The sequence below is a fragment of the Procambarus clarkii genome, chromosome 88 (genome assembly GCF_040958095.1).
Source record: "Procambarus clarkii isolate CNS0578487 chromosome 88, FALCON_Pclarkii_2.0, whole genome shotgun sequence".
NCBI lineage: Eukaryota > Metazoa > Arthropoda > Malacostraca > Decapoda > Cambaridae > Procambarus > Procambarus clarkii.
Genome location: NC_091237.1, coordinates 17014449 through 17029558, shown reverse-complemented (window position 1 = coordinate 17029558; position 15110 = coordinate 17014449). Strand labels below are relative to the sequence as shown.

The following is a 15110-nucleotide window of genomic DNA, read 5'->3' as shown; positions in this document are numbered from 1 at the left end:
TGATGAAAGATTGGGGGGCACTAACCATGTAAAATTTAAATAGTTTGTGATCACTGTATAAAAAGATTGATGGATATAAAAAAAATAGGACATTGGTACAAGTTAAGAAAAGATAGGTGCCGTTAAATATTCTATTTTGTTGTGAAGAGTGCAGTAGACATAAAATAAGTTGCCAGAGTGGGTTAGTATCATTGGTGGCTTCAGACATTTCTGACAAATGGGGAAGATGACACACTGAGCTTAGCTCTTCCATAATTACTTGGTACCTAATTAATTATAGGATATGCTGTAGATAATTCTTATTCAAATTTTGTTTGCCCCCCCCCCCTCTTTTTTTTTTTTTTTTTTTTTTTTTACTCGTCCCCTCGTAGCTTTCAACTTGCTAATTGGGCTCAATTAACATTTCCAGATGGAATCAGGTGGTACAGTCCTCAGCACAAACTGGAAAGAAGTAGCTGGTCAGAAAGTGGAGGTAAAGCCTCCGGATGGCATGGAATACAAACAGTGGGATCAGTGAAACGCGAGCAGGAGTGCAGCCAGTGTTGCACTGGACACACCTACAAAATATTAAGAGATTGCTGGAATTCATAGCTATCCAATTTTTGTTGTTAGGTGTGCTGCACAAACTTCTTTTTTCTTTTTATATACAAATTTGAATGTGAAATGCTCTTGAAGTTATTCAGTATTTGTGTATATTGTATTGATATGTTATGAAAGTTGAGCTAGAATATACAATTCAGTCAACATTAAATCATTTTATTTGCATGACACCTTTATCAGTGCTGAAAACCGGTTTGCTACATAACCATTTTGACTGGTATAATAAGTAATTTAGCATTAAGCTGTCACCGATATATTTACTGTTAAATACAGAAGTTCTTCCTGGGAATGATACAAGTGAGCTTGAGTATATCAACTCAGTACCAGAATATTACTCATACTCTAATTATTAAAAAACAAATGGCTATTCATACTTGTGAAAGCTTTTGGTTTCAAAATTTAACTTGCTGTTTTAGCTAAATATTTAACTCATTACATGTAGATAATACTTTAGTTCTGACTTTTCAGATATTCACTTCTCTTGGTAATCTCCAAATGGCTGTTAATAAAATTTAAGCATAAAGTAAATTACATTCCAGTTGGAGGATGTTCCACACTAAAGTTTAATTTATTCTGCTTTAAAGTGTTAAATTGTTGCCATAAATACTAGTACAGGTAATGATAGTTTTACATGGTTTAAATGCTTGTTTAATATAAAAATACATGTTTTTGCTATCGTGTTGGTATTTACTATATTCAGTTCTTTCCATTACATATCTAGTGCATCTTAATTAAAAGGCTGAATATATTATCACATTTATAAAGGCAATACAATACAGTATTGTAAATCCAAGTCACACTACAGTAATTCTGATTAATTGGGACTGGATTCCATTTAAACAAAAAATGTTTGGCAAAAATGAAAAAGTGAATAAATGTACAAAATTACATGCACTAATATAACGTGTGTACATTCAGTACAGTTAAATCCCAGTTTAACATGGAGATGCATTCCAGAAAACATTTTGCACTTCAGTGTCCCAAAGTAAATCATTTAAACTTAGAAACAATGTTTCAAGAAAATAAAAAATTGTTAGACAAACTAATGTTGGTGCAATAAGGAAATAGAAAATTAATTAAACTGCATAAAATTTTTAAAATATTAACTTGGGCAACAAATTTAGAGTAATGTTCAGTAAAAGTTAAAACAAAACAAAAATATATATATATAATTATATTTTACTCTGACATTAAGCACAAAATCTGTGCTATTTATTTTGGGACATGAATAACCTTCACTGTTGATACAGTATATAAAAAAGTATTACAGAAAATATATACTTTGCATAAACATTTAAAAGCTTAAAAATATCACATGGAAAAGGCAATATAACAAAAATAAAACAATTATAGGAACAAGGTACAGCCTTTTAGAATTACCAGGTGGAATTTCATGTGTTACATTAAGATAATGGCACCTTAAACTTCACTATACCCAGTATTTGATATTGAAGGCAACAAGAGAGCCATAGTGATCTCATCCCTAGCATAAATAACATCTGGTACTGTATTGATTCTCCATGCTACTAATGATTTGATTAATTGGGAATGTGTATTTTCTGTGGTTCACAATCCAGACTAATTGCAGACAGCCACTTTGTGCAAACTTTTTATTTTATTTTATTTTTTAAATGTTGTTCTAGTCTCAGTGGTTATAAACAATTATTTGACTTTTCAAGAAATGCCTTCTAGTGATGTCATTTTTCACAAATAAATAGAAATGATTTTTGTTTGATTTTAACCTTGTCACAAGTTATTGCATTGTGTTCAAGATCCTACATGAAATCACTTCCTCCAAATCTACCTATGCCTTGACATCTATTTCCAGCAGACACTTTGCTCCAGAAGTAATTATCAAAAAGAGCCGAGCCTGGAAAACTAGCACTACAGCACAGCATAATGTCTGTGTTCTTACAGAGGACCTACAATTGCTCTTTGTAATAGCCCATGTAGTTACCCAATAAGCCAACAAGAAGCAATAATCAAAAAGAGGTCACCAAACCAAGGAGATTATACAGCGAGCCAACCAAGACGCTAGTTACGCCAAGCAACAGCCTGTTGGACCAAGTAATCACAAGTCGAGCCTCAGGCTGGGCTAGGGGAGTAGAACAACTCTCGGAACCCTCTCCAGGTAGTGGCCGAGGTAGCGATAATTACTTTGTGCTATCATAATCTTGCGTCGGGTTATTGTCCTATCCAAACAACACTTGCTAAGTGGGGTCTTGCATCAAATTCACATGATGGAAAACTATGAAGCAGCTCTACCCTAGAGATGGTGTCAAGAATCATTGATCCAGGAAATCTTATAGGGAGTCATGTGAGAGCATTATGGGGAAAATGGTTTCGATTTAAATAAATTAGTTACATATGCTTTCAATGTGTTAACCTAAGGGAACTGTGTGTAATACTGAGTTCAGTATCACTGTCCCAAAAGTTAAACAAATTTGGAACTTTTCTCCTGCCGCTTGTAAGGCCACAGATTGATTCTCGCTGAATACACATGATTACACTTTTTGGCACTGGCAAACCACAAGGGAAATCAACTGATATTTGATTATTATACTTACAAAACACCTGCAGGCAAAAATGTGAGTGATGCACAGGAATATCTTGACACAGATTTGCAAAAGATCGAAGTACAGAATACAATAATATGTCGACTATCAATCCCAGCAAAAGATAGCACAATAACAAATGACAATATAAACAATGTAATCATTTACATAACTGGTCCACTTGTAAGGAACGAGATTGAAAGCCGTACCCTAAAGTATCGCTAACAACACCCACTCTTACTTTCTTATAAATAGTGGAAGTGCAGGGGTCTATATAGTAATAGTCACCAGTTCTAACTACATGGGACTAGAAATACACCTTGGGGGTACAGGTACAATTTTACAAAAAGGATTTTATTTAACAAACACCAGATTTCCCCACACTTCTTAGAACAGGGGGGGGGGGGGGGTACTTGGATCCACCACAGGATTGATACAGACAAAAAAAGGGGGGGAGGAGGGTCCTTCTCCCTCTACAACCTGGGACTTAAGGTCATTACTCTATTCCACTCCTCTTAGGTCACTACAAAGGGCCGGGGTTTACAAATGAATCTACAAAATAAATGTGGATAATCTCCCCATGTGACACACAGCTGAGCACATACACCTGAATTAACAACACACCACTCTCCCTACACACAAGGTTCCAAAAATCCTTATTTCCAGTAATTCCTATCTCAAAGAAAAGGGGAAGCACCGCTATAAACATCTATAATACTGCACTTATCGTGTTTGTTGGAGACCATCCACGACACAGGTCCGGTTGTCACTGTCTCTCTCTCCCAAGTGACTGACAGGGGCTTGCCCATGTCCCTGTCTGCCTGGTTCCAATAATGTCCCCTCCCTATACATGTCACACACATTTCCCAATACTTCATTTATATGTCTTATAATGTTTCTGGCTGTTTTTCTATATTTAACTGTTGTTTCTCTTATATTTTCTTGCATTGAATCTGCTTTTTCTTCAACCATTTTATTCCTTTTGTTTACATTGGGTCATTTTTTAGGGGATTACATTTTCCTGTTGAGATGATGCTATGTGCATCTGAAAGGGGTCGAGTTCCAGACTTTTTTTTCAACATTTAACAGTGCTATTTCTCCCTACACAAGGGTCTCTCTCTTACATAATACTCTGCTATTTCTCCCTACCTACCTTGAGGCTACCTTGAGGTGCTTCCGGGGCTTAGTGTCCCCGCGGCCCGGTCGTCGACCAGGCCTCCTGGTTGCTGGACTGATCAACCAGGCTGTTAGACGCGGCTGCTCGCAGCCTGACGTATGAGTCACAGCCTGGTTGATCAGGTACCAGGTTGATCCCTATACAAAGGTCTCTCTCAATAGCACTTATATTTCTCCCTACACAAGGGTCTCTCTCTTACACACTGACCATGTACTTTAGCATGTACAAAATACTCTAGTCCACTCTGAGACAGTAAATTAAATACAGTTAAATACAATCAAGCATAGACTATCCAAATGTGAAATAAATACTTAACACAAGTAATATAACACTGAACACTGCAGTCAAGAATTATCCTGTGTGATCCTATGATCAGACAATACACCTAACTGAGCATTACCACACAGGGCAAATGACCTGTCAGAGCAAGCTGTTACCTTGGCTAGCAGACGACCATCTGTTACAGACATTGGTGGTCTCACTTTAGCCAGGCAGTCTATTCCAAGAAATCAATCACTAGGTAACAAGTAACAAATGAAAATAATAGCTTGTGTGCCAGACTTCTCAAAGATCTGGGTTCCAGGCTCATTGAAACAAGGAAATAGAGCGGCAAGCTTCCTTTTCCAGCGCCTCAGCATGGCAATCCAGAGGGAAAATTCCAACTGCATCCTCAGTTTCTGCCCAGCATTGATGTTCAAAGAAATCTACAGCCTTTAGGGAACAAACTCCCTATGCATTCCTCTTAATGTTCACATTTAGTTGTGTATTCTTGCATAATGAAGTATTGTACATAAGAAAAAAGGTGTGGTAGGAAAAGTCAGTACTCTTATGTATTTAGTCAAACAAGAAGTTTCTCCGATTGCTTTTTATATCCTTCTCTGGGATTATGGGTTCCATAATGTCTTGGTCCCATAGAATGTTTGATCAAGAATGCACGAACAGGCCGGACTGCCTTAGTGTTAATAGTGGAGACATAATATCCAACTCTCACATTTAACTGTACAATAACAGCAAAGTTTGTAAAACAAATAATTTAAGTAAAGAAAATCCTTGACACTCACCACCTTGTATTACACAAGATAAATGCATGGCTCGCTTGAGTGATAGGACAGTCCAATTATTTTAGCATGGAAAACCAGTATTTCTAACAGTGGCAATAATTGAAATAATTTGTGGCAATGTTAAAATTTATGTTGTTAAAAACCATATTTTAATGTGTGTAGAAGTATTTGTCAACAGACTGCTCCAAGTCATCAAATAACCAAACAGCTAAGCTGTATGTCAAACTGTAATTTTGGCCAGATTATCCGTAAAATTGAGTTGCCGAGATCAAAATCAGTAAGCAATCTGTGTGTGAATCATACACTAATCATGAACACTTGTGAAATATGACACTTCACTAAGATCAGGACCTACTAATGTAAATATTTTGTTGTATCAAAATGATAGAATAAATACCCATTATTTCAATAAAACTTTATTTAATAATACTTAACAGTCACAGCTGCCTTTTGTAACCTATGGCACAAAATGACTTCAGGTTTTTGAAATGGTAACTAATCTTTTGGAACCCAGACCAATTAAATGCACAAATTAAACATCTGACCAGACTTACAACATGACATTTTCTGTCCTCATACACCCAAATGTTCATATTTAATAGAACTTTAGAAATCAAGGGTACATATTTAAATGTATTACAAATATGTGAATTTTACTTCACTATTCAACCCAACCATCAACATAACTTTCTGGGCTAAGCCTATGACCACCTAGACCACATGTTCCTGGAGAAAATTTAAAGTCAATAAAATTTTAGCAACTATTTATACCGGTGTGAAAAAACAGCCATTATCTGCCTGAGCCTCTGGCACTTTTGGAAAACTTCATTATGAAGTAAACATGATTGACTACTACTAATAAAATACGGCTCAGGAAAAATCTACGGAGTATAATCCTTAACAAAGCAAGCTTGTAGTTCCTTTAAAGATTAATGGAATTTATATCTGCAACTAGTAACAAGGAAAATTTATGTACCTATCCACGAGGAGACTAGCATTGAAATTCAGTTACAGTTTTTCACGAGATTCTAAATTATGTACCGACAAATTCCGTCATGGCAACAATGAAACTCTTCAACTACTAAACTATTTATCATAAATGTTTGGAGCAAGTCTAATCAGGATAGTTACCATCTATATACATTCTATAATATAAACATACATAAATATATATTATATAACATACATTATATAATATACATCAATATACACATTTTCCTCTATTTAACTTACTTGATATCTCCATATTTGCTCTCTTCAGGGTTTGAGGGATAGTACCACTCAAGGAATTGAGTGTTTAAAACAGTCAAAGCATTTAGTGTAAAATCTACATGCTGGGTTGAGCATTATGCATCATCACCTGCTTGCCCTGAGAAATGTATGTCAGGATATTAAGATAAAAATTCTGTATCATACATTAGCATAACAAACATAAAACAGTGGAAGGCACAATGGTAGAATTTGTTTTTAATTTGTAAACTCAACATTTTCAAAAAGCAAGCAGAAGAATCTGATCTAAGTGCATGACCTAAGTGGTCCAGCAGGACTAGTTACCTCAGCATCATGAAAGCAAGTTTACTCTAAGCTTCTCCAATGGCAATTTTTGTTTAATTCTAAATGGTATATACAGTGTAACATTTTAAAAGCTACCATTTTAAGTTAAGGTTAATAGATCCTTTTAGGAAAGAATGGTTAACTTGTCTTTTAAGAAGAAAGTGGCTCAGGGCTATGTTAATATCGCATAGTGCAAGTGACTATTTTCTAAAACCTTAATGACCAAGGGGATAGGTAGTGAAGTCCCTAATATAAATTTAATTACAGAAATACTAATATTTAGGAACTATCTTCATTAAATGTTAAATATTAAAGAGCAAAATAACCTACAATTTATAGAACCCAACATCAAATCAATAATTAACAATTAAGCTTCACAAAACAGACCACTAGAAATTTTTACTATTTCAAGAAATTATTTTACAAAATTTAATGGAAGGAAATGGAAGTAAATTTAATTAGGAGTATCCCCGACCGTCCAAGTGGTTGGGTACCATTCCTCATCCATCCGTCTCGTCCCAAATCTTTGTCCAGATCCCTTCCAAGTGCTATATAGTCATAATGGCTTGGTTCTTTCCCTGATAATTCCCTTTCCCCTTAATCAAGTCTACCAAATAAAAACTGCCATGTTGCAACCAGAACTGCAGAGTAAATAGATCCAAGAAATCCTTAGTAAAGCAATTAGCACATTAAAAATGTGCACCAAAAAGTCCACCAAAAGAAAACTTCCTAGTCTTGTGGTAGCACAATATTTTTTATAAATGTGCAACTTCAAATCTAATTAGCCTAAAATATTCAAGCAAAGTGACAACATAGGAAACTCCCAGGAAGTCAACAGTTTGAAGTATATGGGCTCAAATTTTGTACTTAAGTCATATAGTACAATGTAGCACATTAAATGCTTAGAAGCAGGTTTTTGGGTACCAATGTTCTACCACCCACATTTAGAACTCTGCCAAAATAACCACAACTTCCTACAAGTAAAAAATGGCTCAATCCTCTACTCCTGCACTACCTTTCTTATAAGATAAAGCTCTAGACCTTATTCTTTCTTTAGTGAACAAGTATAAAAGATCTCCAATTACAGTGACACCTCAGCTTACGAATGGCCCTATTTACAAACTTTTCGGGCTATGAGCCCAATTTCTTCGGAAAATGAGAATCGGATTATGAACTTTGCCTCAGGACACGAGTTTGTTGATACGTGTATGGCCGACCTGGCGTGTGGTGGCACGGCAATCATGCCTCGGTTTACCAGTGCCTCCTACCTAGTAGCAATCGCGCCTGAATTCTTTGAAAAGAATTCCAGCGTTTTTCGGAATTTGGGGTATTTGAACATAAGTTATTATTATATATATCTCACCATGGGGCCTAAGAAAGCCAGTGGTAAGGTTCAGTCCTTAAATTGTGGCCTGAATGTGTTTCAGAACTAGACTTTGAGGGGTTTGAGCCTGAACCTGAAGTGCCTACTGTTGAGGAAATTGTTACTCTGGGCCAAAAATTGGGCTTAAGAGTTGGATGGTGCTGATGTGGAGGAGTTGGAGGAACACGGAGAAGTACTGACCACCGGATTACTTCTAGCCCTTCAAAGGAGCAGCAACAAGAGGCAGCTGAGGAAATGTCTTCAGGGAAGGAAGGCAGTAGAGAATGTCCCTTCCTCAATAATTAGAAAGTGGTGTAGGCTGTGGGAAGAAATGCAAGCTTTTGTTGAAACCACTCGCCCAGAGCAAGCTGTAGTAGGCCATTGCATTAACCTTTTTAATGACAATGTGATGCCTCACTACAGACAAGTGTTACAACGAAGGGAAAACAATCCTTTATGGATCGTTTTATAGTGAGAAAATCAAGCAGCGAGCCACAAGCAGGTTCTAGTGATATGCCTGGAAAACGCAGGAGAGTACACCCCAGAAGTGTCATCACTGCCTGATGTTATAATGGAAGGGGACGCCCCTTCCAAACACTAACACCTCTCCTCTTACCACCCCCCTTCTCACCGTCTTCCATACACCAAGAATGATCTGTAAAGGTAAGTGATAACTTGTACATACTTTAGTACTGAGATTTGGGCGAATTAGGTATTGGGTATAAAATTTACTTTTGAAGTTAATGTTTTGGGGAGTCTGGAATAGATTATTTCAATTTCCAGTATTTCTTATGGAGGAATGCACTTCAGTTTACAAATTTTTTGCTTATTGCTTATGAATCTGGGAACGGATTAAATTCGTAAGCTTAGGTACCACTGTATACCAATGCATTTATTTAGGAAAATCCAAAACAATAAGCCTGACTACAGAAATGCCATGTACAGTAGTATTAGACCAATGCAAATTTGTTTTACTAAACATCCATTTAGTGATGAAACAGGACAATAAGATAGCCAAGAAAATGCCTGGCCGAATTCTTTGCCATTTAAAACTTCCAATGCCAGACAAACTTGCAAAAAAGAATATTTAGTAATTTTGAATATCAAAAATCCATAATGCAGTTCAACTGATACCATCTCGCAAAGACAATATCAAAGAGGTACGCAATTTGGCACTCAACATATGATGGTTGGAATTAGTAAATCAGCAAAATCAAGATGTCAATGACATTTAAGCAAGATTATCAAATAACTATTTACTGTAAATTACAAAAGACCCATTTTCATAAATGTTTCAAACAGTGGTGTAATATTACAGTAAACCTCAAAAGTGATGTTCTGGTAATTTGATTTATTTCATATTTAGACTTGTTCTGGTATCAACAAAACTAAAATACTGAGATTTCTTGACAAACAATATTTTTTGTGGGGGGGATATAGGAGGGGATAAAGGGTGAACAGGTGGAAAAGAGGCTGAGAGTAGGATTAGTGAACAATGAGGACATGGGTAGGATTGGTGAAGGGGGGTAGGATGGGTGGCCAAGGAGGGTTGGAGTGCAGAGGTGCGGGGGTGGGGGGGGGGGGAATGTTATGAATTATTAAGAAAAGCGCCAAGCCATTATGACTATGTAGCACTGGGAAGGGATCAGGATAAGGATTTGGGATGGGACAGGGAAAAAATTGGCCCCCAACCACTTGGACAGTCGGGGATTGAATACCGACCTGCATGAAGCGAGACCGTCTGTCTACCGTCCAGCCCAAGTGGTCAGATGGGGGGGGGGAGAGAGAGAAGGTGGGGGAGGGGGGGGGGGGGGAAGAAGGTGGAGAAGAGGGTGGGTGGTGGTTGATTAACTAATAATGATGTTTGTGATATCCTTTGATCAGACACTGCCACTCAGCCTTTGTTATACTGGCAGGAAAGAACATTAATTTAAATACAGTACTATCAATTCCTTTATAGTCATATTGACAATGTATGAGTTTGCTCTTTTATAAGTTAAAAGTAACTTCATTCTGAACTGGCCTGTATGACCATTACCAATATGAAATAAGGTTTATCAAAATGTATATTCATGAGAAGTCAAAAGCTATAAAATCTAAAATATTCACAATTATTAAGGTAGAGCTGGAATAGACTGGGGATTACCTAAAAAAATAAAGATTCTTTGTCAGTTTCATTATACTGTATATTGAATTTCAACGAGATAGTGTGCGCGAGTGTGCGTGTGTGCTCGAGTGTAAATTGCCCAAACATGCATTTTGGTTATGAAAGGTTGAATCTCGTGTTGAATGTGAAAATGTCAGATACTCAAATTTGACTGCACTACACTGTATGCAACACTCTCACTGGGATACATCTATGACTATATATACATAACCTTTACCTTTTTTTTTAACAGCAGTCATGTTTACAAAATATAATTTTTAAGACCGAGGCTTCTACACGCTTACATCAAGACACGCTACCTACACTATCAAATTCTGAAAGCAAAAAACAAAAAACAAAAAAATCTACTAACAGCCACTAGAATGAAATGAATCCACAAATTGTCATTTTATAAATCTTAATTTTAAAAAATTGTTTACATCAAAGAATGAATGCTACTATCATTTAAACTATAGTGCTTAAATAACTAAAATATTTGCCATATATTGTACAGTATAATATACAGTTTTTATTTTTACAGTGTTATGAAACTATGTTCATATGGTATCAGTCAACTGTGACCAAGACCTATGTACAGTAAATACAATAAATATCAATATTGAATAATAAATTACAAAAAAGTATCAATATTGCTAATGCAAAACACACCAAATAAAGAAGATTTTTATTTTACTGTATTATATGTTATAAATGAAATTTTTATAATTTTGTTTTGCTGTCATCTAGTGATCCAAACACATTATCTGATAAAAGATTAAAGATAAAACATTTAGCTTAAAACATATAATAAAAGCAGCTCTTAAACTCCAATTATGGGGACACAGGCCAAAAGTTATAATGGTGCAGTGTAATAACCAAAGACACAGTGGTTTTAAGTTGCAATTTAAGTTGTCCAGTCTAAACCAATTTCTAGACACCTAACTTACAAACCATTCATTTACTCTTCTTGCTTTCTGCTGCTGGCTCATTGGGTGGGGCTTCTTGACTGGTTGTACTGCTTTTCCCCAACTCGTTTTGTCTCTTTGTATCGCTCCGTAACTTGGCCTCTAATTCAGCTCGCTTCCAGGTGACCATCATGCTACTGCTCAGCCATAGCCAGTTTATCTGTACACAAAATTTTATTAGTACAGTACTCTACTTTATTTCAAGTGTGAAGCAGTAAATAGTTTACACTATCCTTTCATGAGTGGCATTCCTGAAACACATCAAGCCTGAAAAATTTAAAACTTACTTTTAACATCTTTGTATGCATGCCTCTATAATATAGAATACTTCTACATTTTTACAAGAATCTTCATACTTCAGAATGACAAAGGTAGATATACAGTATTACAAGGAAAAAAACCCAGCATTGAATGTAATGAAACACCATTTTCTGGGCAAGCCCCGGAGGCTCCAGGAGAGGGTAGCACTAACGAGCAGGAGTGTTAGTTGGATGAAGTGTTGCTTGTTTGTTTGTTTTCTTTCTGGAGGAGTTTTTTTGGTACAGTATGTTCAGGCGTAGGTCGCAATTTTTCACCGGACTGTGGTCTGTTTTGTTTCGCCTCTTTCTGGGTGCCCTCCCTGGTCGAAGGCAATTATGATATTCTTTAAATGTACAGTGCTCATAGGCCATTGCTCCCTGTGCCTCTCTGAAGGGCTCATGGTTCCCAGTAGGCATAAGGACTCCAGTGACTGATGACCCCATGCTAATATAGCACATATCAGTTCGGATAGCTTCAGGGAGCCGACAGGGCTCCCCACAGAAAACTATCAATATGGCTAAGAAAAAAGCTACAATACAGATTCAAGAAAGCTACAGTACAGATTCCCAGCCTTGAAAATCTACTCTCCAAATTAATTTAAACCATACATATACCAAAATATACCGACACCATGCTACTCTTTACATTAACATTCATTAGTTCCAAAAGGTAAAATTACAATACAGTAGTACTGTATTAAAAAATTAAAAATCATGCACACTTTTTTACAGATTAATTTTGTTTAGTTCCAATGACAGGTTAGTGTTCAAATTTTCCACACATTCAAGGGGGTTTTCCTCTTGGAAAATTCACAAGGAAAGTGACCTCAGCTTACAATACATTCAATATTTTCTAGTATGCAATTCATGACAACCATCAATCTATACACATCAAAATTGGCTTAACAAAACCTTAGCTATACTTCTAATAAAACAGATGAAACAAAATACAATTTTGTTTTATAAATAATTAAAGTGCAGTTATCCTTTAAATGATAACTGACAAAATGGCTGTACAATATCACACATACTGTACATTTATATATTTAATAATTATTTATACATACATATTTATGCAAAGAGATCAATAATTGCTGCTCCATTAAATGCACCTATCACATTTGAAAGATGAAATGACTGATTTAGCGCTTTCAACCCTTGTGGGTTCTAGGTCAAAAGCAATATGATCTTGTTTTTGACAAACACCTTAAGAAAGTTGAAATCACTAATACAATCATTTCACCTTTCAAATGTGTAGATGTACGCACACACATGTATATACATATATTTTTTTTTATATATATAATGATATATAATACAGTATATAAAAAAAAGTAACCACTCACCACCATCATCATACAGTTGAAGAGAACAGGCATTGAGAAAACGACACTGATGAACAATCCTTGCGAGTCAAAGTATTGTTGACGACTGAAGGACTGCCAGTTTTTAGCTGCATATTGATTTATGGTCTCTGAGGAGCGTACTGTCAGAAGTAGCAAGAAGAAAAGAACAGCTTGTGTAGTATGATGATTGCGAGTCATCACTGTGAACGTGGTGAGGAAAATGTGAAAAACTACAAGTCCAACCAGCCATCCTTCACTCCAGTCAATCTGTTAAGTAAATATCATAAAATATAATAAATGCTTTCGACACCAAGCATGTCTAGCCTATACTTTAAAACATCTGAATGTTCAAATTACATTTATATTATTTTTATGTATGTAAATAAATCCTTTACACAATAACCTCTTGCGTCCCAATAATCATCAGCATATCACTACAGTACCTGCAAAGTGTAGTAGCACTGTTTTGAGGCTGTGTGCTTTATATTACAAAATATTAATTATTATACCCTATGGGCTAGTATACAAATATTGTAGTAGCCACAAACCTCAAATCTTTCAATATAAAATTCTTGGGTTAGGTAATTCTTTGTAGATGTATACTACAAATTATATACAAATTTATTCCTTATATGTTTATAACTGTGCATACTGTGCATTTATACTGATAACATCACTGATGCTGCATAATTGTAGGCCTTCCATGCTACTTGATATCTAGTAAATAACTATCAAAAAGAAGGCACCAAACCGGGATGGTTATACTTGATATCAAACTGGGTATGCTCTTACTAATTGGTTACAGGAACATCAACCTATTTACTTATATATTGATAAAAACGACCAACTAAGGGCCATATGACGACGTTAGTATGAAATTGCAACCTTGCAATTTCATTAACATTAATAGCATTTTGGAAGAGTCTTAAAGCTAACAAAATACTTGAGGTATATATACTTTTTTTTTTTTTTTTTTTTTTTTTTTTTTTTTTGGAGATATATACAAGAGTTGTTACATTCTTGTACAGCCACTAGTACGCGTAGCGTTTCGGGCAAGTCCTTAATCCTATGGTCCCTGGAATACGATCCCCTGCCGCGAAGAATCGTTTTTTCATCCAAGTACACATTTTACTGTTGCGTTAAACAGAGGCTACAGTTAAGGAATTGCGCCCAGTAAATCCTCCCCGGCCAGGATACGAACCCATGACATAGCGCTCGCGGAACGCCAGGCGAGTGTCTTACCACTACACCACGGAGACTGCTAAACTGCCGAGACTTAGACGTTGTAGTGCCTCATACTATACAAGCACAATTAATATTTAAGAAAGTAAACAATACCTGTGAATTATACATGCAGAGGGATTGTGCACACTTGGATGCTAATAGTAAATTTTACATTGAAAAGTAATGAGAATATTGTAGTAGTCAATGAGAAATTATACTCGCGACAAGTTATAATTTTTAATACCATGGTACTGTTGCACACTTTCAGCAATATAAAAAGTAAAGTAACCAGGTATGGCGTTTTAGTCCAATGAATCACAATTTGAAGGTGCCACTTGGCCTGTCAAACACAAAAATTGTATTATAACAGAACCAATGTGAAGAGTTTACAGACGTTGGGCTTGACACGGTAACCTTTAAGCCTCAAACTCGTGGGAGTCTAGTAAATACACGGTTATATCTGCACATATGACACCAGGTCACATAAGTTGTGTACACATGATAACAAATGAACCTAACGTAGTGAAAACTCAACTAGTCCTGAAGGCTGCCTGAAGCGAACTCTCTCTCACTCAACATGTTCTCAATTCTACATCATCTACACAACGATACAATGCACATGTGGCCGCCTCAGGCACTCCAGAGCCTCGGATGCAACTTACGGTCTGGAGAAAAGACCACAGATCAGTCACTTGGTCTGTTCTGATAAATTCGGGGCCGAGCGACCTCGCATCCATAGTTTACGTTTGGTACTGTTGGCGAGGGGCGACTGTGGCGAGGCGCTCGCTCTCCTGAACCCCGACCCGGAGCCTCGAACCAC

General features: G+C 36.3%; 2 protein-coding genes across 3 annotated transcripts in view; one reads left to right on the top strand and one right to left on the bottom strand.

Moving 5' to 3' along the window:
• Sgt1 (suppressor of G2 allele of skp1) overlaps positions 1–2326 on the top strand; it is a 17019-nt gene extending 14693 nt beyond the window's left edge. For both annotated transcript variants that reach the window (XM_045726862.2, XM_045726861.2), the window contains exon 10: positions 410–2326. In XM_045726862.2, coding sequence (XP_045582818.2) covers positions 410–517 — 108 coding nt within the window. In that variant the 3' untranslated portion in view covers positions 518–2326. The remainder of the gene's footprint in view (positions 1–409) is intronic.
• Positions 410–15110, bottom strand: Tmem18 (transmembrane protein 18). The gene is made up of 3 exons (XM_045726884.2): positions 14953–15110; positions 13067–13333; positions 410–11581 (listed from the first exon to the last, which is right to left on the bottom strand). The coding sequence occupies exons 1-3, from the start codon at positions 15025–15027 to the stop codon at positions 11411–11413; spliced, it is 513 nt and encodes a 170-aa protein (XP_045582840.1). The 5' UTR covers positions 15028–15110; the 3' UTR covers positions 410–11410.